At 34.3% G+C, this 25,369-nt stretch overlaps 1 protein-coding gene and 3 pseudogenes across 1 annotated transcript; 3 read left to right on the top strand and 1 right to left on the bottom strand.

Annotated features, from left to right (window-relative positions):
* Positions 1–680: 680 nt before the first annotated feature.
* Positions 681–2,954, top strand: LOC148584097 (disease resistance protein Roq1-like; annotated as a pseudogene).
* Positions 2,955–4,863: 1,909 nt separating this feature from the next.
* Positions 4,864–6,426, top strand: LOC132162889 (disease resistance protein RML1A-like). Its single transcript, XM_059573109.2, has 3 exons — positions 4,864–5,010; positions 5,105–5,866; positions 5,953–6,426. The coding sequence occupies exons 1-3, from the start codon at positions 4,864–4,866 to the stop codon at positions 6,424–6,426; spliced, it is 1,383 nt and encodes a 460-aa protein (XP_059429092.2).
* A 5,219-nt stretch (positions 6,427–11,645) lies between these two features.
* LOC148584096 (TMV resistance protein N-like) lies at positions 11,646–20,681 on the top strand (annotated as a pseudogene).
* A 569-nt stretch (positions 20,682–21,250) lies between these two features.
* On the bottom strand, positions 21,251–23,359 carry LOC148584095 (uncharacterized; annotated as a pseudogene).
* Between the last annotated feature and the right edge of the window lie 2,010 nt (positions 23,360–25,369).

The raw sequence follows: 25,369 nt of genomic DNA, 5'->3' as shown, positions 1-25,369 counted from the left end.
CCCGAGCTTGCTCGCGAGACGCTTCGCTCACTTAACAGCCCTAGGTGGGGGTAAGGTTGACGGTAGAGCAAGAGAAAATAAAAAAGTAAAAGGAGAAAGTGGGAAACACCCGTGAACGTGCTACGGCGTGAATCAAGGCACTTAATTATATTACTCTAGAATATTATAAAATTTTAGATTAAGCTTCCCCAGTAGAGGCTCTAGTAGTTTCTAGGTCACTAATAAGCTTTACATGAGTTTAAAAAATTAAAACAATCATCCTCACCCTCAATCAATCATCCTAGCATTATTTCCACAAAACGGGCCCAATATAACATTTTAAAAAAGACCCCATTAAATTTAAATATAAGAAAAAGTTTCAAATTTTTTCAAAAAGTCGCATGGCCACCCTGCCATTTTTTTTTTATTAAAAAAATCATCAAACTGCTTTTTAATTTTTAATTTTTATTGTTTTAAAGCAAAACTAATTCGCTAGAAATCTATGTTGTTTATTATACAAATATTACCCCACTTTCACATATTATAATGGTAAATGTTGATTTTTGGGTTTGTAAGAATGTTTTAAATGTTGATCCTTTTGGAAAATTGGGATGAACATTAACTAGAGACCCAACTGCCGTACCAAACAACCCTGAAAAGAGTCGCTACCTAAATAATAATCAGGCTTTCATACGCCAAGATCGAGCTTCTTCCATGGCCTTTCAAGCATCCTCTTCTTCTTTCGGCCGTCGATGGCCTTACGATGTATTCTTGAGCTTTAGAAGTGAAGATACCCACCTCAATTTTACTGCTTGTCTGTTCAAAGCTCTATGTGAAAATGGAATCTATACCTACATGTATGACAAACTTAGAGAAGAAGGGGAAATTTCACCGGAAATTCTCAAAGCCATTAAAGATTCAAGGACTTCAATAGTTGTACTCTCTGAAAACTATGCATCATCTACATGGTGCTTGAGTGAGCTGATCGAGATCCTCCGATGCAGGGAATCAAACCAACAAATTGTTTTACCAGTGTTTTATAAAATAGATCCATCCGACGTACGGCATCAGAAGATGAATTTTGGAGAAGCATTGGCTCAACACCAAGACAGCTTCATGGAGGAAACTGTGCAGAGCTGGAAGGCAGCCTTGAATAAAGTGGCCAATTTGTCCGGGTGGCATTTAGAGAAAGGGTATTTTCGACCACGCAAGCTCCTTTATTCTAGACCTCTAATTTTCATTCATATATATATATATATATATATATATATATCTGTTTTGTTTTTATTTAATTTGTCTCATTAATTTGGGCAACTATATAAATTCAGTCAATTAAAAACACTATTTTAATGTAAGAATATTTTAGGATGCGTCCTCAAAAAATTGAAATAGATAAAGGATAGGACGGCTCTCTGGTGTCCTGCACCATCCTTATACAACATAAGGTCATTTTATATAATCTGATATAATTTACTTCACAATATAAGATTTCAATACCAATTTTAATGGTAGTGTTTGCATGCATCTAGTATTTAACTTTTAGTGTTTGCTTTATTCTAAAGTTTAGTGGGGCACGATGAAAAAAAATGCAATTTACTAAGAGATTAAACATTTGAGAACTATATAATCCGATCTGATGAAAAAGAATTTGAAGAATACAATTACATTTCAGAGTATGTAATTAAGGGAGGAATTGGGGTCAATCCAAGGAGGATTGAGGTATAGATCGAGAAGGAAGGATTATTTCCTATCTTGTCTCCTATCATTATCACTTGTTGCAAGAGAAGAAAAAAAATTTGTCAGTAGATCATGTTCCTATGTTTTTTCATGTGGAAGGTGTAACTCATTTAAATGTTTTTTTTTTTTTAAAACCTTTTGCAGTGGTAGGAATGAATTTAAATTCATCAACGAAATTGTTCAAGTGGTTTCAAGAATAGTAAATCGCACATACCAAAGTGTTCCCAAATATCTGGTTGGAATAGAGTCTCACATACAAGACATCAATGGGCTTTTACATATTGGGATGAGTGACATACGAGTAATAGGAATCTTCGGAGCTGGTGGAATTGGTAAGACAACTATTGCCAAAGCGATTTATAACTCGTTTGCTTACCAGTTTAAAGATAGTTGTTTTCTTGCAAATGTTAGAGAAACTTCAATGAAAGAGTGCGGTTTAGTCCAATTGCAAGAGACACTACTTTCTGAGATCCTAGGCAACTCAAGTTTGAAGGTTGGTAATGTTGATCGAGGAATCAACGTCATAAAGGAAAGGCTTTGTTGTAAAAAGGTTCTTTTAGTTCTTGATGATGTGGATGAGTTGGTCCAATTGAAAGCATTATCTGGAGAACCCAAATGGTTTGGTTTAGGAAGTAGAATCATTATAACAACAAGAGATGAACACTTGCTAATTAAGCATAACGTTGATTTCACATACAAGATGAATGAAATGGATCACAATGAAGCTTTTCAGCTCTTTAGTATACATGCTTTCAAAAGTGACAAACCTCATGATTATTTTGTGGACCTTATAGAAGATGCACTACGTTATGCTGGGGGCCTCCCACTAGCTTTAACAGTGCTAGGTTCAAATCTATATGGTAGAGATATACACTATTGGAAAAGTGCATTGAAAAAGTACAAAAGATTTCCAGAGAAAAATATTCTAGAAAAACTTCAACTAAGTTATGATGGATTGGAGGAAAGTGAGAAGAATATTTTCCTTGACATTGCATGCTTCTTCAAGGGGCAAAATGAAAAATATGTTACTAAGATACTAGACAGTTGTGGTTTCAATCCAGTTATTGGTATTGCAATACTTGTGGAGAAGTCTCTCATAACTATTGATCATGAGGTTAAATTGGCCATGCATGACTTAGTGCAAGATATGGGTAAAGAAATTGTTCGTCAAGAATCGCCCAAAAGACCAGGCAAACGCAGTAGATTGTGGTTTTATGAAGACGTTCGTGATGTACTAGAAAAAGATATGGTAAGATTAACATCAAAAACTTATTTTAATTTTATATTTGTGGAGAAATACACACATAACATGCACATGATTCCATGAATACACACACAACACATGCGCGCACACACCATTTCCATTTGTCTCAAAATAAGAATTTTGGTTGTAAGTAGAATGCCATTAATTAAGAACAGAAAATAAGTCATCCTTGGCAATTGCCTTTTACCCTATTTAAGATATATACATTATTTTCATGGGCATCATGTCTTTTCTTCTGTAAAGATATAAGAGTAATAGGTAAATATTAATTAATTATTATTATAATTATTTTTTGACTTTTTGAGTATGGTCACTTAATTTGGGACATCCCAATATAAAAACAAGGAGAAAATACACTTTTGGCCCTTAAGCATCACCACATTTTCATTTATGCCACTAAACTACCATGCTTGTCAAAAAAACAATTCAATCAGCGTCAAATGTTAAAATTGATAAAAAATAAAAAATAATAAAAAAAAATAAAAAATAAAAAGAAAAAGAAAAAGTGGTCAAGTGTCTCGTACGAGCATGACCATTTTTATGCCTTTCTTCCCGCAACAACCCCATTTTTACTTTTGAAATACCATAGTTGCCCCCATTATAATTATTAAAAAAATAAAAACTAATTAAACATGCATTTGGAAATACCCTCTCTGCCTTCTTTTCGTTTTTTTTTTTTTTTCCTTGTTTTTTTCCTCTTTAGATTTTCATATATTTTATTGATAATTTGGGTAGTTCAAGTAAAGAACCGGCACTTGCACAACATGCTTGAGATTTTTCATCCATTTAACACCATAGGCTAACAAAAAGTGTAATAACGAATTGAAGTTGTAGTTTGAGGGAATCAAATATTATTTCTTAATATTTTGGATGTCTTAGTGTAAAAGAGATGTCAGTTGAGGGTGATTAGGGGGTGGAATGGAACCTTGGGTTTTTTTTTTATTAATTTTTTTATTGCTTTTTTTTTATTTTTTATTTTTTTTTCGAGTTAAGTTAAAAAGATTTGAATTGGGTTGAAAAATTTGGGCTGGGTTAAAAAAATTAGAGTTGGGTGTAAAATACACCCAAACATAAACTCAAAAAATAATTAAACATAAAACATCACCCTAACATGGAGTAGTGATTTAGTAAACACCAGCATGCATGAACAGTGTGCACGCTGGTGTTCATTTATTATAAAATATTATTAAAATAATATTTAAACAGTAAAATAATAATAATAATAATAAATGAATACCGGCGTGCACACTGCTCATGCACGTCGGTGTTCACTAAATCACTATTCCCCAAACATGTATTTGGATGTAGGTAGAATGCCTTTAATCCAAAAGAATAAATAAATCATAAAGGAAATTGGCTTTTACGCTTTTTCAAAGATAGATATAATTTTTATGAGTATTGTACTTTTTATTTTATAAATAAGTAAGAATAATAAGTAAATATGAGAAAAAGAAAAAAAAAAAAAAAAACAATTTTGACATCTTGAATGTGATCACTTACTTCGAGACATTCTAATAATAAAAACAAATTATCTATTAAAAAAACAAAAAAAGGGCCACATAGTGAGCCTGGCAGCCAGATTGATAGAATATAAGTTTGCTTCATTTTCATAAAATAATGTGTATATATAAGAATAAAATTATAATTCTATCAAGTCATATATATAAGAATAAAATTATAATTCTAGCAAGTGATAAAGTAGGGAGAACTTCATGTTTTGATTTTTTTGCCACATTTATGCATTATCTTACTAGGGAACAAACAAAATTGAAGGCATATTAGTGGAATTGCCCAAACGAGACCTGATACGGTGGAGTTCCAAAACCTTTGAGAAGATGAAAAGGCTCAGATATTTTATATGTCGTAATGCAGACTTTTCTAAAATGCCTACTTATCTTCCTAATGAGTTAAGAGTGTTTGATTGGGATAAATGTCCTTTACAATTTCTACCATCCAATTTTCATGGACGGAAACTCAGTATTCTAAGAATACGCAATGGCCCCTTCAAAGGACTCAAGGAAGAATTTAAGGTATGATTGTTATTTTTAATGTTTTTTCTTTAGAATTATGTTGTAAACTTCTTTGACCCTTATTTCATTCTCCCTTTTTTTTTTTCCTTTGCAGAATTTTCCAAACCTGAGTATTATGGGACTCATTCAACTTAAAAACCTAACTGAAATTCCTGATATTTCAAGAATTCCAAATTTAAAAGTATTACGTGTTTCTCGGTGCAAAAGTTTAGTTAAGATTCATGACTTAGTCGGATCCCTTGATAAGCTTACCTTTATGTCATTTTTCGTATGCTCTAACCTTACTCATCTTCCAAGTAGCATTCTTCAGTTACAGCATCTCAACTATCTTTTTGTCAAAGAGTGTCCAAAACTTTCAACAAATGTGAGGGATGAAGGACAATCCATTCTCCCAATTGTGTCCACAGAGGAAAGAAGAGAATTATTCTTATCGCCTCCTCCAGTGAATTCAAGCATTTCCAATGTTGGTTGTTCCTCGGGTGGGTTTTCGGCACTAACAAGATTGATTGTGGATAAAATATGTTTCTCTGAGACACTTTTCCCTACCACTTTAGAGGCGGCAGATTTATCATGGACTGAAAGTGTTAGTCTGCCTGCATGGATCAAAAGATTTGTTAGATTGAGGAAGCTTCATTTGTTTGGATGCAAGCAACTTCAAGAAATTCTAGAACTTCCAGCAAATATAAAAGAAGTAAGTGCCGGTGGATGTGTTTCATTGGAAAGTTTTCCACAAATATCAAAAGAAAATCAATTCAATACATGTCAGTTGCCAACGTTAAAGTGGATTGAATTGAGTGAGTGCGCTAAAATGACTAAAAAAATAGGGAATCAGGTGGAAGATTTTTTTTTGAATAAGGTATGTCTCTCTCTCTTATGTATGTATTTGTATGTGTCTTGGTTTATGGGTCGTACTTGTGAAAATTCTTAACATTCGTTTAATAGGTACATTATAAGGACTCTTTTGCCAGTGGAATTGTATTTCCTGGAAATAGGATACCAGACTCTCTCTGCCATCGTAGGGACTATTCATATGGTAGTCAATCATGTATAATAGATATTAAAGGGCCTTTGGATAAGATCCAAGGAGTTGTTTTTTGTGCTCTTCTTCAACCCATTCGTGAGGGCTTCCATGATAATACTATAGATGTGTTTCAGTTTACGATGAGGCATAAAGGTATAGACTTAATTGGTAGACCGGGAAAATTCAAGTTTGTGGAAACAAAAAATGTATGGCATGACTACTTCGACCTAGAATATTATGAGCTAAAGGGAGACAGTTTGCAAGTTGAGTTGTCTCTAATTTCACGGATGTTCGTCAGAAGTGTCGGAGTTCATATTATACACAAGCATGCGAAAGATCATCCAAATGTGACCCACGTGGATTTTTGTTTCTCTATTGATGAATCCAATGGATGAAGAACTTATTTCTTAGGAAGTTCATCCGCACAGGACAAATCCGATGAAGAAATTTAAAATTCAGTGGGTTCAATTGAAGATGATGAAGAAAGTGAAAATTCATGTGTTCAATCAAAGAGGATGAAGTCGATGAAGAAAGTGAAATTTCAGAATGTTTAACCTGAGAGGATGAACGCAATAAGATTGAAAGGATTCAACCATCTAAAACCCGATGTGACGATGATGGTGATTACAACTTGGAATCGAGTTGTCTTTTAGTAAGGATTCCTTACCTTACCTTACCTTAATGCTTGTTAATTTTGTTGTATATATTGATTTGTCCACTTAATCATGGATCATGTTTTTCTGGCTTGGAAACGGTGTTTAGGGTGCAAATGACAAATATTTGAGAGAGAGCCACTAGCTTGAGTTCCCACCTCACTTCCCCCGTCTTATTCTACAAGCAAATTCCGTGGGTTCAATCAAAGAGGATGAATGCAAAACAATTGAAAGGATATCAGATGGTATTCAACCATCAGAGCAGCGCGGTCACTAATGATGATGCTAGCAACTTCGAATCTAGTTGTAACCCACAACAAATGAGGAGTTATTTTTCAGTAAGGATCTTTTAATGCTTGTTAATTCTCTTTTTGGTTAACTGCTTGGTACTGTGAGTTTAGAGGGCTGTTTGTAGCTTTTAGGTCTTACCTGTCCACTTAATTATCTAATGATATATTGATTTGTCCACTTTCTTATGGATCAGGTTTTTCCTAAATTGAGATGGCATTCCATATGGGAATCTCTGGGACATATTTAGAGTCTCTTAATCCAACCTCACACCCCTTCTACTCTTCCAGCAGCATAGCCAATTCACATTTAGAAGGAACTCCTGCTCTCCATGGATACCACATGCCTGTAGAGTGGCAAACACAGAACTAATCACAGCGTTAGATGGGTTCGGTCTATCATATTCTTATTATTATGGGATTTGGTTTTATTGTATTTGATTGTCATCAACTCAAATCATATTTGCATACATCCATAATTTAATGGTCATGGGAAACTTGTCAGGCCTTCGTTTGGTGTGGATAAGTATTCCTAGACCTTATATTTCAAACTTGACACTCAGAAATTCAAAATATTCCAAAAATTGACTTTGGCTTAAGTTTGTCTCGAAATAATTAAAGTTTTTACTTTGTGTGCTACTTAACAGTTAATAGAAGGATCTCCGGCCAAAATGAGAATTGTTTTCCTTAATTTCACTTTGAAAGCGTTGCAAAAAGATCCAACCACTTTGCAAGTATTTGCCCATATATAGATATAGTGAAGTTAAGTGAAGAAATGAGTGGGGGGTTTTCTTTTGGAAATGTAGAGGGTGGGTTTTGTCAACATCAGGTTTAGGATGTATGCATTATCAAGAAGTTAACTACAAGAAGTTTCTAAAAATATATAAATTCAACATCGACAGGAATATGATAACAAAAAAAGACAGTGGTCTGCACTTATAAATAGGTCACATATGCAATGTCTAATTTACTTATATGCATGTTTGTGATTATGCTTATGTATTTTTTGCATAATGGTAATGGAGATGAATTGAGATTCTAGTATTGTGCTGGTTGGTGTTTTTTTATTAGATTGTACAATTCCTAGTTTTGATCATTTCAGGAAGAAATCTGTCTCGTGGACCATTGAGTGGCTGTTTCACTCAACAAATGTCATTTTACATTATCATGGGTGAGCTGTCTTACGAACTCTTATACTGAGGAGAACAATTCTTTCTGAGTGATTCTTATCCTCTTACCAAACCTGTTGACATTAAAATAAAAAAAATAAAATTAAAAAAAAAATTAAAAAAAAAAAGGGATACATTTTGGAGATTGATAAGAATTCTTTCTGAGTAATTCTTATCCCACTTTGTTGCCTTATGTAGGCATGTGCAGAGTGGGTCATATTCATGTCTAGTGGAATTTCAAGGCATATACATGCGTAAATATATTTGTGCATGTGTACGCATATAGATATGTTTTGGAGATTGATAAGAATCTTGGGGGATATCTGAAATCTTGCTTAGTGTGAGATTTCTCATGTGGTCAAACTTGCCCTTCTTGTTTCAAGATTCTCTCATCTTTAGTGAGAAGAAAATATTATCAAGTAGTTTCTTTTTCTGTATTTGACATGCAACCTGATCAAGATGAAAAATCAGTTGTTCTCTCACATTCTGATTTTCCCTAAGTTGGTACTCTGCATTTTAGGTCACTGAGTTAACTTGGATTACTATTATTTACATACACAAAAGCGACCTGGCATTTAATTAAGTTTGTACTGTTATTTGAGTTAACTCTAAAACATGTAATTAATCAATTGTTCTTTTATTTATAGACACAAAAGAGAGAATTATTGTTAACTTGGAAAACTTTGGATATGACCCTTACAATTATAAATGATTGCTCTAGGTATGGTGCCTTGCCTGTGGTAATATTTTTTCTACGAAGGAACTAAAATTTCTTCCATTACTTTTCCACCACTTAAGATTTACTTATGATTTTGAAGCAGCTCAAATGAAGGAAGTGATTATTTCTTGGGAAATTCATCTGCAGAGGATGAATCCTATGAAGAAAGTGAAAATTCAGTGGGTTCAATCAAAGAGGATGAACTCGATGAAGAAAGTGAAATTTTAGAATGTTCAATTGAAGATGATGAACTCGATGAAGAAAGTGAAAATTCAGAATGTTTAATCGAAGAGGATGAATGCAATAAGATTGAAAGGATTCAACCATCTAAGAGCCGTTGTGACGACGACGATGATGATGATGATGATGGTGATTGCAACTTGGAATCCAGTTGTTTTTGAGTGAGGACTCCTTACCTTACCTTAACTTAATGCTAATTAATTTTGTTATTGGTTAACTGCTTTTCGAGGGCTGTGTTGATGCTACTATATCTTGATTTGTCCACTTCACCAGCTAGCTGTGTATTTTTTTTTTTTTTTTTCTTTTTCTTTTTCTAATCTAGCTGGGTATTTACTCAAATTAAGGTATTCTAAAAATCTACAAATTCAACAACTACAGGAATATGACAACAACAATAAAGACATTACTCTGCACATATAAATTTTTGCATTTTGTTAACCATACTGCAACTGAAGCTCATGCTCCTAGTGAAGTGGCAGCTGTGAGGAGTCCTAGTACTGCAGTAGCTGAAGCTCCTGCTCCTAGTGAAGTGGCAGCCGTGAAGAACAAGGCTGCTGCTGCAATTGATAAAGATGCTGCTACAATTGATGAAGATGAAGCTGAGAAGAATTCTACTACTACAGATCAATACGAGGAGGAGTGAAGCTGTAGAACACTTATCCAAGATAAAGTGCAAAGAAAGAGAAGTTGGATTCAAACCAACTTCTTATTCTAAGATTGAAGTAGAAAATCTTCAAGTTATTAATGTTAGATAGCATTATGTATTCAATCTCTAGTTTCCAGCTTGTAATTAAAGTCATTTGTAATTACTTAGAACACCTCATGTATAGTTCAAATAGGTTTCTTCCTTTGTAATTTCTTATGTTTATAAATAAAGTTTTCCATCAATGGTTTTGGTATTCCGCCAAAATCAGTCCATTAAAGTTTTCTCTACATTCAACCTGCAGAAAGCCGCAGAGATGTGAGGTATAATACATGCCCACCAAAATAAAACAACGGAACATAATATGCTTCAAGAGAACTTCAACCAACGTTATAGCATTGGGAAGTGCTTTATATATCAACCTACAAAAACATTGATTCATTCCAGCCACATTTAAAGGGTATGAAAATATATAAACTTCAATCAGCTAAAAGGACTCCATATTGGTTAGGATGTCAGAATTGGAGACTCCAAACTCAGAAATGGAAAATGTATTTGGTTTTAAGAATAAGTTGAAAATTTCAAACCAGTTCTGAACACATTCCTGCAATGAGAATTCTGTTTTAGCTTCAATATACACCGAAAGATTTGTCATTTCAAAATTCTAGATCAGAAGTTATCTTATTATGGCATCATTAGAGCACATGCCTCTTTTTTTCTAAATTGCAGAGCTTTCCCACTTTGAATTTCAGATGTGTAGAAGGAATGGAAACCCTTTACTACGTAGTAAGTCCATTAGAATTGATGGACCTTTTTACATTGTAAGCAATCACTCCATCATTTCACCATCACCCCCAATGAGGTTTGATAATTGAGGCAAATATACTAATAGAACCAATATATAGGAGTAAATGAACCACACGATGTTGATGACAATACGAACAACCACAATCAACGAATGCGATCTTATTAGAGCCAAAAGTGACATTAATTACACGATGACTCCACATTCTTGGTGATGCCAAGCTACCACCCGAGTGATCCCTAGCTAGCATTAAACCATGGTCATTGCAACTTTCTTCACACACTGACAGATGAAAAGAATTGAGGTGGCACAGGAGTAGAAAAATTGGACAAAATTTCTATATATATATATATATATATATATCCAAGCTTTTTTTCCTCCAATGATTTCCTTATTAATTTGCCGCCGCCCTAACTAAAGAACAGCCTGTACCATTAGCTAGCCTTAAGAATATGAAACACAAGTCCGTATGCCATTATTCGATTACCATTTACAAACATCATGGGTATCGAAGCTTAACTATGACATATCTTCTAAGTGGGAAATCTAAAATTAGTATTAATGTATAATGCCTTTGAACCTTCCATGACCATGATGTATATATATTTTTTGGGCACCCTCACATTGCAAGCTAGTTTTGAAGGGTAAGAGTTTATATCATTTAATATCAGAGTCACTACCACTTCGAGTATGGGATTAACTGAGACTCGGGTTTGTGGCCACGTCACAAATGAGGCAACCAAGGAAAGGCTGCTACATGTGGAAAGCAGGGTCCACGAAGTCACCTAGCCAGGAATGATGGGCCGTCAGGACATCGACAAAGCGTGGTGATATATTACAATCCTAAGTATCCTACATCAATTAAGTGCAATCTTAACTATGTATATATAAACCTATTGGGCACCCTTACCTTATCTTGCAAACCAGTCTTCAAGGCTAAGTTCTACTTAAAGCTTATTTCTTTGGTATCAAAACCACCATCACATTGAGTGTGAAATCGATTAAGTTGCGGTTTTGAAGCCAAGTCACAAAGGGGACAACATGAGGTGGGTTGCTACATGTTGAATATAGGATCCACGAGTATCCTAACCAGGAATGAATGGCCATCGAGACATCAGATGTGGAGCGTAGTAATATGTTACTATCGTAATTGTCACACAACAATTAAGTGTAATTTTAAAACTTTTGAATAATTGTAAGTGCATTATATATTGATAGTATTGTTTTTCATATATAATGAATGTCTTTCATAGAATATATGCTTAGTTTATTAGAGTCCATCTCAGGTGTTTGAGAAATTGTATACGCTAACATACAGTCTTATAGATTTTATAATTATTTTTGAAAATAGAAAATGAATCCATTTAAGTGAAAGCATAAGTCCTATAATTTCAATAATTATTTTCATAAATGGAAATGGAAATTGAATTCACAAAAATTTAAAGTGTAGGTCCTACAAATTATTTAATAATCATCTTAAAAAATAAAAAATGAAAAATGAAAAACGAAAAATAGCTTCATATTTTTTTTCCCAACGCTTGCACTTTCTACAGTGCAATGGTCCATGCTTTCTTTCATTTCCCACTACCTTTCTACGACCTTTTGTATTCTTTTTCATTTTGACTCAACGTGAACGCGGCATCGTACACCGCCCAAGAGGGATCCTATGGGCCTTTACTCGATTACCGCGTTCTATCTTTTTGCCTTTCACGAGCTTTGTAGCTTCTTTCGTGGCTTTCCCAGCAGTAGCTTCTTCTTCTGCCATTACCTGTCCATGGTCTTTCGATGTGTTCTTGAACTTTAGAGGTGAAGATACTCGCAACAATTTTATTGGTCATCTATTCAAGGCTCTAGATCAAAAGGGAATCTATACCTACATGGATGACAAACTTGAAGGAGGAGAGGAAATTTCACCGGCTCTTCTCAAAGCCATCAAAGAGTCGAGGATTGCAATTATTGTACTCTCTGAAAACTATGCATGATCCACATGGTGCTTAGACGAGCTGAAGGAGATCCTTGAGTGCAGAGAAAAAAATCAACAAACCCTTCTGCCAGTATTTTACAAAGTACTTCCCTCGGACGTACGATATCAAAAAAAAGAAATTTGGTGAAGCATTAGCCAAACATACAGACAGATTCAAAAAGGAAATTGTGCAAAGGTGGAGGGAAGACTTACATAAAGTTTCCGAATTGTCTGGCTACCATTTGACGAATGGGTATTTCTGACCTTTTATATATATACAGGCAAAATAAATTATTGAATTAATGTAGTAGTCGCTTGCACATGGATAACATTAATTGGATCGTTCTTATAGCTTACTTATGCATGTGTAGCACATGTGAGCTATTTTACACAAATAAATGTTAACTCACTTCTAAAGTACTTATAGCTTGTTTCCTAAATTGTTGTGTTCAAGAAATTAAATTCATTAAATTATTTTGTTTAAGACCACTTAATTTACTTAAATAATTTATGGATGATCTAATTGTTGAAGATGAACTTTGCTTTTATTCTGGTATGCAAGGATTCGGGTGTAAGTCAAGATTTAATGGAATTTGTAAAAACACCCACGTCTGAATCTTTACAATCGTTTTTTTTTTTTTTGATAAAAAAAAAAAAAAAATTGGAGTATTTTGGAATTTTGATTGGATTCAACAAAAAACTTAACAAAGGGGTAACATTACAAAATAATTAGAAGTTCGATACACTAAATTGAGAGTTTTTGAACTTTGGGAAGTAATTGCAAAAGTGAAGGAAATTCAATAGGGTGAAGTGAAGTTTTCCAATATTTTAAAAGTTAAGAAAAATTAAATTATTTAATCTGAAAAATTTCGCAAGAATAAAGAAAAATTCGATACTGAAAACTTTGAATAAATCCAAATTGAATAGTGCAATACCGCAAATGACTTAAGATAGATAGCTATACATAATTTAGGGGATAAGAACTTCTATTTTAAATAGTTTTTATTATTAAATATTAAGTTATACTAAGCACATATATTTTGAAACTAAGATGTCATTTTTTTTACACCTATATCAAGGTGAATGAAAGCATTGTACGAAAAATGAATGATCAATTGAATGTTTTCAGTCTAAATTATTGGGTGGTTTACACTATCTTTGCTATACTTTGAAATAAATTAATGAACTCACAAATTTAAGCCATTCCTAGTAGCATCATCAAATTTTACTCTCCAAAATGACCGAAAGTACACTTTTCTCTATTTTAACAACTCATCTTTTCAGAGCACACTTTTAGCAGCCTCACTATTTTAACAATCTACTTTCACTATTCTATTTAAATATTATTTTTCAAATTCTTCTATATATATATATATATATATATATATACATATTTTACTTTTCAAATAATATAGAAGAACAGAGAAAAGTTATATTATTTTTTATTCATTTGGTGAGTGAATAGTATTAACTAAAGATAGTGAGTACTGTTCCCAATAGGTAGCTCAATCGGCTGGGGCCACGCCTAATGAAGCGGAAGTCACTAAATCGAATTCCCCCCCCCCCTCTTGTGTTGACATGTCAAAAAAAAAAAAAAAGATAGTGAGTTCTGGTCACTCACATTTTATTTTGGGTTAAAATGGTGTGGCTGAAAATGAAGGATTTTAGTCACTTTTGTTAAATTGCCTCATCAAAATAGCAAAAAAAAAAAAAAAAAAAAGTTTTGGTGAGGCTGCTAGGAATGCATTCCAACTTGTATAAAAATTGGTATTACAATTAATTTTTTAACACGAAAATGTCATGCGGCAGTGAATTGAAAGACAAAACTAAAAAACATAAAGAAAAAGGTCACTCGATCTGGGCTGCACCCTCCTCTCCGTCTTTAATAAGATTTCCTATGCATGCAACCTTGATATATTTAAGACAACATAAAAGTCATTTTACATGCAATCATATAATTTCTGTTTTAGTACTACAATCATATATATGAGACTTAACACTTCATACTTCATAATATAAGTTTTTAGCACCCATTTCAAACAAAAATACTTAATTATTATTGGGTGATGCAAGATGAAATAATTATTCAATTTACTAAAAATTTAACATTTTAAACAAAAATAACCCCATCTGATAAATAAAAAAGAAAATTAGAACAAATGCAGTTACATTTTAGAGTAAAATGCAAAAAAACACTCTTGATATCAATAAGGCAAAACCAAATTCGAGAATGACCAAAAAAAATAAAGACTGAAAAGTATGAGTATTTACGGGACGACATGTGATCAATCAATAGGAGGATTGAGATTTTGTGGAGGGAAGGATTAAACCATATCTTGTTGCCTACCATTTTCATTTGTTACAAAGAAAAAGTATGTATGTAAATCATGCTCCTATATCTTTTCATGTGACTACTCCAACTCATTTAATGTTTGTTCTTTTTTTTTCTTTCTTTTTTTTAATCTTTTTCATTGGTAGGAATGAATCTAAATTTATAAACGAAATTGTTCAAGTGGTCTCAACAATGGTAAGTCCTACATGCTTAAACGTCCCGGCCAATTATTCAGTTGGAATAGAGTCTCATGTGCAAGACATCAATGTGCTTTTAAGAATTGGAATGAGAGACAAACGAATGGTAGGAATCTTTGGAGTTGGTGGGATTGGGAAGATAACTATCGCCGAAGCGATCTATAACTCGATTGCTCATCTATTTGAAGATAAGTGTTTTCTTGAAAATGTTAGAGAAAATTCAAAGCGAGAGTATGGTCTACTCAGGTTGCAAGAGAAACTTCTTTCTCAGATCCTACGTGACACAAATTTGAAGGTTCACACTGTTAATCTAGGAAAAGATGTCATAAAGAAAAGGCTTTGCATGAAAAAGGCTCTTTTAGTTCTCGATGATGTGGATGAATTGATCCAATTAGAAAAGTTATCCGGAGAACTTGATTGGTTTGGTTTGGACAGTAGAATCATCATAACAACTAGAGATGAGCATTTATTAGCTACGCATGGAGTTGATTTAAGATACAAGATGAATGAATTGCAGGACTATGAAGCTCTTAAGGTATTTAGTCGACATGCCTTCCATAGTGACAAACCTAATGACGATTTTGTGGAACTCACAAAACATGCATTACGCTATGCTGGGGGCAACCCACTAGCTTTAAGAGTGGTAGGTTCAAATCTATATGGAAAATGCATAAATCATTGGAAAAGTAAATTGGAAAAGTACGTAGAAAATCCTCACACAGGAATTTATGATGTTCTTAAAATAAGTTATGATGGATTAGAGGAAAGTGAGAAAAATATTTTCCTTGACATTGCTTGTTTCTTCAAAGGAGAGGATGCTAAATATGTCACTCATATACTAAACAGTCGCAGTTTATTTCCAGATGGTGGTATCGGAGTACTTATTGATAAGTCTCTCATAACTATTAGTGTGGTAATTTGGTCATGCATGACTTACTACAAGATATGGGTCGAGAAATAGTTCGTCAAGAGTCACCCAACGAACTTGGCAAATGCAATAGGTTGTGGTATCATGAAGATGTCCGTTATGTATTGGAAGAAAATGTGGTAAGAGTCATAAAAACTCCCTTTTAAATTTACATTTTGAAAAAATTGATATACTTGCGTACACACATATGTATGCACCATCCATCTCAAAACTAAGTATTTGGATGTACTTCACTCCAAAAGAATAAATAAATCATCAATGAAATTGTCTTTTACTCTATTTCAAAGATAGATATAGTTTTTATGAGTATTGTACTTTTTATTTTATAAATATAGAAATACTTTTTATGAGTATTGTACTTTTTATATTATAAGTAAGTTAGAATAATAAGTAAATATGAGAAAAATTTTTTTTTTTACATCTTCAATTTGATCACTTACTTCGAGACATTCTAATAATAAAAGCAAATTATATATTATGAAAGTCCCTTTTTTTTAAAAAAAAAAAAAAAAAAAAAAAAAAAGCCAACATATATAGGTTGCCAGATTGATGGAATATAAGTTTGCTTCATTTTCATAAAATAATGTGTGTGTATGAAAGAATTTATAATTCGGAAATAATAATAAATAACAATGCGAAAGTAATAAGATAGTGACACAGAGATTTACGTGGTTTGGTTTATGACCTATATCCACAAGATCAAGCCCTAAGGCTCCATTAAGCTCTTATTTCTCTGAGTAATATTTACAATATAACATGCTCCTATTTAAAGGAGAATCATGTTAGATACAAATAGACTTCTACTCTAACTAGGTTAGCTAGGTGATAATCTTTAACTATTTACATGTAATTCAGTGATAGTCTTCAAGTGTGACTTAGTGATATTTTTCAACTGTAAGTCAGTAATAGTCTTATACTGTGACTATTATTTTGTACTCCATGATATGCTCTAACATTCCCCCTCAAACTCACGGTGTAAACTTGTGAAAACTTGAGTTTGTTCTTTGGTCGGCAACGAAGGCCGAGATGGTGACCGAAAACTCGTTGGAGTTGGTGGCAGCCGAGGTAGTTGAGTGGAGTTGATGGCGCCGGATTTGAAACATTGTGCTCTTGAACTTGAACTTCGGCAACTGTGGCCGGCATCGGCTACTATGGCCGGTATGTGCCAACTGTGGGCTAAAATGGGCTTGGGTTTTAAACAATACCACAAAGGCCAAAATTGGCATGGGTAATACCACGAATGCCAAATTACAAATAATGGGCCAATAGCCTAATATGAAAGAAAAATGGGCAACTTGGGCCTCTTTCGGTGGGCAACTTGGGCCTTTTTTTTTTTTTTTTTTTTTTTTTTTTTTTTTTTTGAAAAGGACTCTATTTACATAAGTTGGGATAAGAATTAACCTTATTCCGGTAACCACAGCTCCTGATATAACAGCTAAACAAGAATATCATATTCTTAAACTAGAATAGGAATAACTTTGCACTTAAGTGAGGATAACTCACACCTGGAACCAAACACACTTCATCTTCTTCAAATTCTTTCTCACGATAGAGCCTTTTTCTTCTTTTCTCTCTAAGCCAAGATCGACGGAATGAAGGTTGGAAGATCAACGGTGCGGCTGGAATGGTGGCAGGCGGCACCGAAAGGCTGTTGTGCAGTGCTGAGGAAGGTGCGACGACTGGGCAGAGACAGGCTGGTCTTTGACTGGCTTGGCGGCGATGAGCTGGATGGAGCTGTGGAAGGCCAGACATAGCGTGGGAACCGCTGGGCTGTGAGCGGGAATGGAAGACGGTGGCTGACGGCGTTCACCCGTTGTTGGCAAAGGGGCAGCAGCGGAGTGGGATGCAACCATGCAAATCTTTTTTTTTTTTTTTTTTTTTTTCAAGGAACAAAAATAAATTGAAGGAAAAAGAAAATCACAGGACCAGTAGATCATACAATGGCGTTAGCCTATTGCTCTGATACTATGAAAGAATTTATAATTCGGAAATAATAATAAATAACAATGCGAAAGTAATAAGATAGTGACACAGAGATTTACGTGGTTCGGTTTATGACCTACATCCACAAGATCAAGCCCTAAGGCTCCATTAAGCTCTTATTTCTCTGAGTAATATTTACAATATAACATGCTCCTATTTATAGGAGAATCATGTTAGATACAAATAGACTTCTACTCTAACTAGGTTAGCTAGGTGATAATCTTTAACTATTCACATGTAATTCAATGATAGTCTTCAAGTGTGACTCAGTGATATTCTTCAACTGTAAGTCAGTAATAGTCTTATACTGTGACTATTATTTTGTACTCCATGATATGCTCTAACAGTGTTTATATAAGAATAAAATTATAATTCTATCAAGTCATATATAAATAGAATTTATTATAATTCTAGCAAGTGATAAAATATGGACAACTTCATGTTTTGATTTTGTTGACACACTTATGCATTGTCTTAATAGGGAACAAAAAATATTAAAGGCATATTAGTGGACTTACTGGAACGAGACTTGATACAGTGGAGATCCAATACCTTTGAGAACATGAAAAGACTCAGATATTTTATATGTCGTAATGCAGAGTTTTCTGACGAGCTTACTTATTTCCCTAATGAGTTAAGAGTGCTTGATTGGACTGAATGTCCTTTACATTCTTTGCCATCCAAGTTCCATGGACAGAAACTCACTATTCTAAGAATGCGTAATGGCCTCTTCAAAGGACTCAAGGAAGGATTTCAGGTATGATTGTTACTTTTATTGTTTTTTCTTTAGAATTATGTTGTGAAACTTATTTCTTTTATTTTTTCTTTTTTATTTTTTAATTTTTTAATTTTTTTTAACTTTGGAGAATTTACCAAACCTGAGTATTATGGAACTCACTGGACTTGAAAACCTAACTGAAATTCCTAATATTTCAAGAATTCCAAATTTACAGAAGTTACGTGTTTTTGAGTGCAAAAATTTAGTTAAGGTTGATGACTTTGTTGGATTCCTTGATAAGCTTACAAATCCGGATTTTTATGTATGCTCTAACCTTATAACATTGCCAAGAAGCCTCAAGTTAAGATCTCTTGAAACTCTTCAGTTTCAGTATTGTGCAAGTCTTCAAAACTTACCTGAAATTGAGTGTAAAATGGAACGCTCGGAACAATTTGTATTAAGGGGCATTGCTATAAATTAAAGAACTACCTTCCTCCATTGTATATTTCACTAGGCTTGCCTTTTAGGATATCGAAGATTGCAAAAACCTTACACATCTTCCAAGTAGTCTTCTGTTGCAGCCTCTAAATATTGTTGGTCACGAAAGGTGTTCAAAATTTGTTAAGCTTCCAACAAAGGCCGTGAGGGATGAAAGAGAATCCATGCTCTCAGTTGTGTCCACAGAGGAATCTGAAATTTCATCAAGTACAAAATTATTTGCATCGCCTCCTCCAGCAAATGCATGCATTTTCGATGATGGTTGTTCCTCAATTGGGTTTCCGGCACTGCAACTGTTGTATCTAAAAAAATGTATGCGCCTAGTAAAACTAGAATTCTTCATGACACTTAATTGTTTTTCCAGTTTAGATTGCTTAAATCTATCAGGGAGTGATATTGTTAGACTGCCTGCATGCATCAAAAGATTTCTTAGATTAAGGTATCTTTGCGTAAGGGATTGCAAGCGACTTGAAGAAATTCCAGAACTTCCACCAAGTATAGAAGATATAGAGGCTGATGGATGTGTTTCGTTGGAAAGTTTTCCAGATTTATCAAAAAAACTTCAATTCAACACAAGCGGATTGCGAGCGGTAAAATGGATTAGCTTGTCTGAATGCTATATATTGGATGTGAATATAGGGAATCAGGTGGAAAATACTTTATTGGATAAGGTCTCTCTCTCTCTCTCTCTCTCTCTTTTGTACGTATTTTTATGTGCCTTGGTTTATGGGTTCTACTTCTGAAAATTGATGCTATTCGTTTACTAGGGACCTTATAATGACTATTCTGGTGGTGGAATTGTATTTCCGAGAAACAGGATACCAGAAGCTTGGTTCAGTCATCGTAAGGAGAATTCATATGGCGGTAACTCATGTGCAATAGATATTAATGGGCTCCCATATTTGGATGAGATCAAAGGAATTGCTTTTTGTATTGTTTTTGAACCCATTCTCGGGGCCGACCTATACGAAGACTATGTTGATTTGAGTTTTGCGATCAGTAGTAAAGGTATAGAAATTGAGACTAGACCTAGATTTATAAAATTACCAAGTGTACTTTGCTCAAATCATGTATGGCTGGAGTACTTGGTTTTAGAACCTGTTGTGTTAGAAGTGGACAATCTGCAAGTTAGGTTTGTAATGAGTTTAGAGTTGTTCATTAAAAGCTGTGGAGTTCATCTGATACACAAGCATGAAGAGAATGCCAAAGTCATCCAAGTTTGACCCACGTTGATTTTAATTTTTGTTTACAATATTCCGATGGCGAAATTGAATATTTTCACTCTCCAACCAAAGAGGATGAATGTGAAGAAAAAGGTGACAATTTAGAATGTTCAGCCGAAGAGGATGATTGTGATGAAATTGAAAGGATATTAGATGGTATTCAACCATCTAAGAGGCAATGTGATGCTGAGGATGATTGCAACTTGGAATCCAGTTATTACTCGCAACAAAAGAAGCGTTCCTCGGCCATAGGCGAATCACAACTAAACCAATCAGATCATTCCCAATGCTAAAACCTACCAACATTTTTCAGTAAGCACCCCTTAATGCTTCTTTGTTTTATTTTGATGTATATTGAATATTGATTCCAATTTATGTCTTGAAATGTGGTGTTTTGAAATTCGAACAATTGATGCTCATGGGAAACTAGTTAGGCATTCGTTTGGTGTGGAAAAGTATTCCTAGCTAGAGCTCATATTTCAAACTTGATTAAGAAAAATAGGCCCCTTTCTAACGGTCTAAAATTCAAAATACTCCCAAAGTTGAGTACGGCTTAAGGTTGTCCTGAAATAATCAATAGTGAATATATAAGACCAAGTTGTGTATTTACTTAAATTAATGTACTGTAATTTCTAAAAATTTATAAATAGGGTTAGTTCCATACATCTCCCAAGCATCATTTTGGAAATGGAAAGGCGTCTCCAGATTGCAAAAATATTTAGAACTCTTCGACCTATATATATATATAGTAAAGGAGTCTCAGTACCATATATATATTCTCTTTAAATGCTGAAATCAAATTTGAAAGCTTGTTGTAGTGGGCATCCTTAAGAACAAGTACAAAAAAATTGCATGCAACTTACTAAAGCCATCTCTTTTGAGGGGTTGCATCCTTGGATCCAGTTAGATGTCGCCTTCTACTCTTTCTTGAAGAATCTCCAACAATTAACTACTTTTGCCTTGAAGATGAAATTGAATCAGATTTCCAATTTGTAAATATTTCTTTAAGTGGACTTATTGATCGAGATTTTGAGCTCTGATCTGTTGTTCTCACAAAAGAACCCGAGAATTTTGTTGGCGCTGACATCTGGTTTCTTGTAGAAGAAGAGTAGCTATTCTTAATAGAAATTTCCTCAACTTTAGCAACAGGAGCATGTGGTTGATTCGAAGGGGAAGAGTATGAATCAGAAGACGAGGGGCTAGTAGTACTATCCATATCATCTAGGAGATTTTCTATCATGTGTGGACGCTGCTCACTGTTTGAGTTTAATCTGAAGAAGGAAAGGGGGATCTCCGAAGTCTAGCAAAGTGCACCACTTGCTTTTAATTATACTATTAGTTACAAAATTCAGAACATGACAACCAAATTCTTCAAGTAAACATAAGCAAATATTGTTGCACATTGCTCATTGCAGACTTAAGAGTACATGCCTCTTTTTTTCTAAAATGCAAAGCTTATCCACATTGAATTTCAGATGTGTAGAAGGACTTCAAACCCTTTACTAAGTCGATTAGAATTGATGGACCTTTTTACATTATAAGCAGTCATTCCATCATTTCATGTGAAAGGGTACTACATAATATGACTAGATCATTGTACACATCAAAAACCTAGAAAGGGAACAATTAAAAAGGGAATGGAGGGAGATTGCAAATACTGCTTTTACTTTCTTCAATGACCTCCCCAAACTCTACAACCACAGGATTCTTGCCACCTGCTTCTTACCTTTTGTTCTAGGACAACCATGTCCTTGTAATAATCGTGTTTTTCCAACGTATAATGGCTTCCAACTCTGCAATCCTCTGTTATAAGGGATATGGATTAAGCAAAGAAAAGTTTTCGGAAAGGACGAAATTCAAAGGGGCTATAACTAAAACATTACCTTTGAACCAACAACATCAGATGAGTAGAGTAGAGTGGTTAGCTCGTTTATGGTGGCATCTTTCTCCCCACAGTCCCGCTTGAGTTTGTAACTGTCTTGTTCAATTACTGAGGTGTTCATCTGAGAAAAATGCACCATGACATTCTAATTTACAATATGTATATAGTTGCACCAATTGTCTTTTTAACTAGCCTTTGTTTGATCAGCATCACCACAATGAGGTTTCATAAATGAGGTATACTGATAGAACCAATAGGAGTAAATGAAATGCATGAACAAGAAAAATAATGCACATTTACCACCCAAAGTAACGAACCTGGTCTATTAGGCTTAAGAAATTTGACTTATGAAATGCAAGTACGTATGCAATTACTACCATTTACAAACCCGATCGATAATCTTAACTATGAGATAATGTTGTAACAGGGAAATTCAGAATTAGTGTAATGCTGTTGAACCTCCCATTACCTGGATGCCAGCAGCAGATGTGACACTTGAAGCCCAATCTGACAAATCAGACATGCTGCGCTCCTCTGGTTCTACTTGGTTTGAGATAGCAAATTTATATTGGAGCATCTCGTCCCCACTAGCACTCAAGGCTTTCCTAACAGAGCTACCCTGAAACCAAACTTAAGATTCAATAAGGAAAATTCAAGCTATTTAGCAACGACATTCACTAGCTGCAATTTAATAGTACATTTACAAATTGTTAGAAATAAATTATTACCGCCAACCCATTATACAGTACACGATGTTAACCAACAACCACAATCAACGAATGTGATCTGATCAGAACTAAAAGCATCATTACACGATGACTCCACATTCATGGTGAATGCCCCTACCACCCGAGTGATCCCTAGCATTATTCACCTGCTCGCACAAACTGTCAAGCTTCTGTTGCATGCTTGACAGCACCTGATCCTAAAGCAAAATTCGCACACCAAAGCTCAAATGACATAGGTCATTGCAACTTTCTTCACACACTGACAGATGAAAATAATTAATAACCTTGACCTAGCTCAGAAAGATGTTATTGCTTTCTTGTTAGGGTTGACAGCTTGCTTAAGGAGAGGGAGTGTCTTCATGCTTATGTTTCTTTAACTAAGGCTGAGGAATCTTTCCTGAAGCAGGAGGCTAGGAATCAATGGCTGCATTTGGGTGATCAGAATAATAGTTTCTTCCATCGCTCTCTTAAGGTCCAGAATGCTAAGAATACTATCACTCATTTATGGGATGAGCATGGCAATAGAGTGGATGATGTTGAACAGATCAAGTTGGAGGCTGAGAATTTTTACAAGAAGCTGTTAGGGACTAATCAAATGCAGTTCAATGAAGCAAAAGCTTCTCAAATTAGGCATCTTATTCCTGTTGCTATTCCTGTTGCTATTTCTGCTGATAAGGCAACCATGTTGAAGAAGGAGGTTGTTGCAGAAGAAACAAGGGATACTTTGTTTCACATGAAAGCCAATAAGGCCTCTAATCCTGATGGTTTTTCTTCTGACTTTGTCAAGTATGCTTGGTGTTCAAGGCACAATTATTATTTTATATATTTATTTCTTTTAAATTATGCTGAAAGCTTTTTTGAAGCTAATTTATGCCCTTTCCTTTTTCTTTTTTTTTTTTTCTTTTTACAGAATTTCCAAAATATGAGGATTGTGGTATTGTCTAGCTGTATTCCTAATAGAAATCCCTGATATTTCAAGGATAACAATTTTAGAATAATTACATGTTTATGGATGCAAAAGTTTAGTGACGGTCCATGACTCTGTTGGATTCCTTGATAAACTTACCATTCTGTCATTTTCCAAATGCTCTAAGCTTATTAGTTTGCCAAGAAGCCTCAAGTTGAGATCTCTGAAAATGATTTCCCTTGATGGTTGCTTAAGCCTTTAAAACTTTCCTAACATTAAATGTAAACCATTGTGAAAACCTTATGCATCTCCCAAGTAGCATTCTTCAGTTGCAGCTTCTCTCTCTCAAAAATTGTTCAAAACTTGTTAAGTTTCCAACAAGGAATATGAAATTCCTTCAAAAAGAGAATTATTCTTATCAACTCCTCCAGCAAATTCATGCATTTCCGATGACGGTTGTTCCTCAATTGGGCTTTCGGCATTGGAAAGTTTGGATTGGTGTAATTGTACGTGCCTATCAAAATCAGATTTCCTTGGGACACTAAATTGCTTTTCCACTTTAGTTCGGTTAGATCTATCAAGAAGTGATATTATCAATCTGCATGCATGCATCAAAAGATGTGTTCGATTGAGGTCGCTTGAATTGGTGGATTGTAAGCAACTTCAAGAAATTCTAGAACTTCCACCAAATATAGAATATGTATATGCTAAAGGATGTGTTTCATTGGAAAGATTTCCAGAAATATCAAAAGAAGATTAACTCAATACATGAGAATTACGAGAGTTGTATTTGGTTGAAATGTCCGAATGCTATAACATGTGTGTGAATATACCTAATCTGGTGGCAAATTCTTTTTTTGAATAAGGTATGGCTCTCTCTCTTTTTTGTATATATGTTTGTATGTGTCTTGGTTTAATTATGGATTATAGTTTTGAGAATTCATGATATTTGTTTAATAGGTACATTTTAGGGACTTTGGTGGTGGAATTATATTTCTGGGAAATACGATACCATATTGGTTCAACCATAGTAAGGAGCGTCCATTTGGTAACTCATGTGAAATACATATTATTGGACTCCAATATTCGCATAATTTCATTGGAATTGCATTGTGTGCTGTTATTGGACCCATTCTTGGGGTCCCCTCAAACGGAGACTTTGCTCTTGCTGATTTTACGATGAGCAATAGATATAAAGAAATTGAGAGAACGAGAAACTTTCATTTACTGGGCTCGGATCATGTAAGGCTGGAGTACCTGATTCTGGATTCTTTTATGCTAGATGACAATATGCAATTTAGGTTTTTAGTGAGTTCAATGTTCATTAAAAGTTGGGGAGTTCAACTGATATGCAATCATGGAGGGCATGCGTATCAATTTAATGTATCGGATGAAGAAATTGAAGATTCAGAATGTTCAACCATCATGAAGAGGCGTCGTGGTGATGATGGTGATGGTGATGGT

This window comes from Corylus avellana, chromosome 8 (genome assembly GCF_965113065.1).
Source record: "Corylus avellana chromosome 8, dhCorAvel1.hap1.2, whole genome shotgun sequence".
Taxonomy (NCBI): domain Eukaryota; kingdom Viridiplantae; phylum Streptophyta; class Magnoliopsida; order Fagales; family Betulaceae; genus Corylus; species Corylus avellana.
Note: the sequence above shows the minus strand (reverse complement) of the source record. Positions and strands in the feature narration are given on the sequence as shown.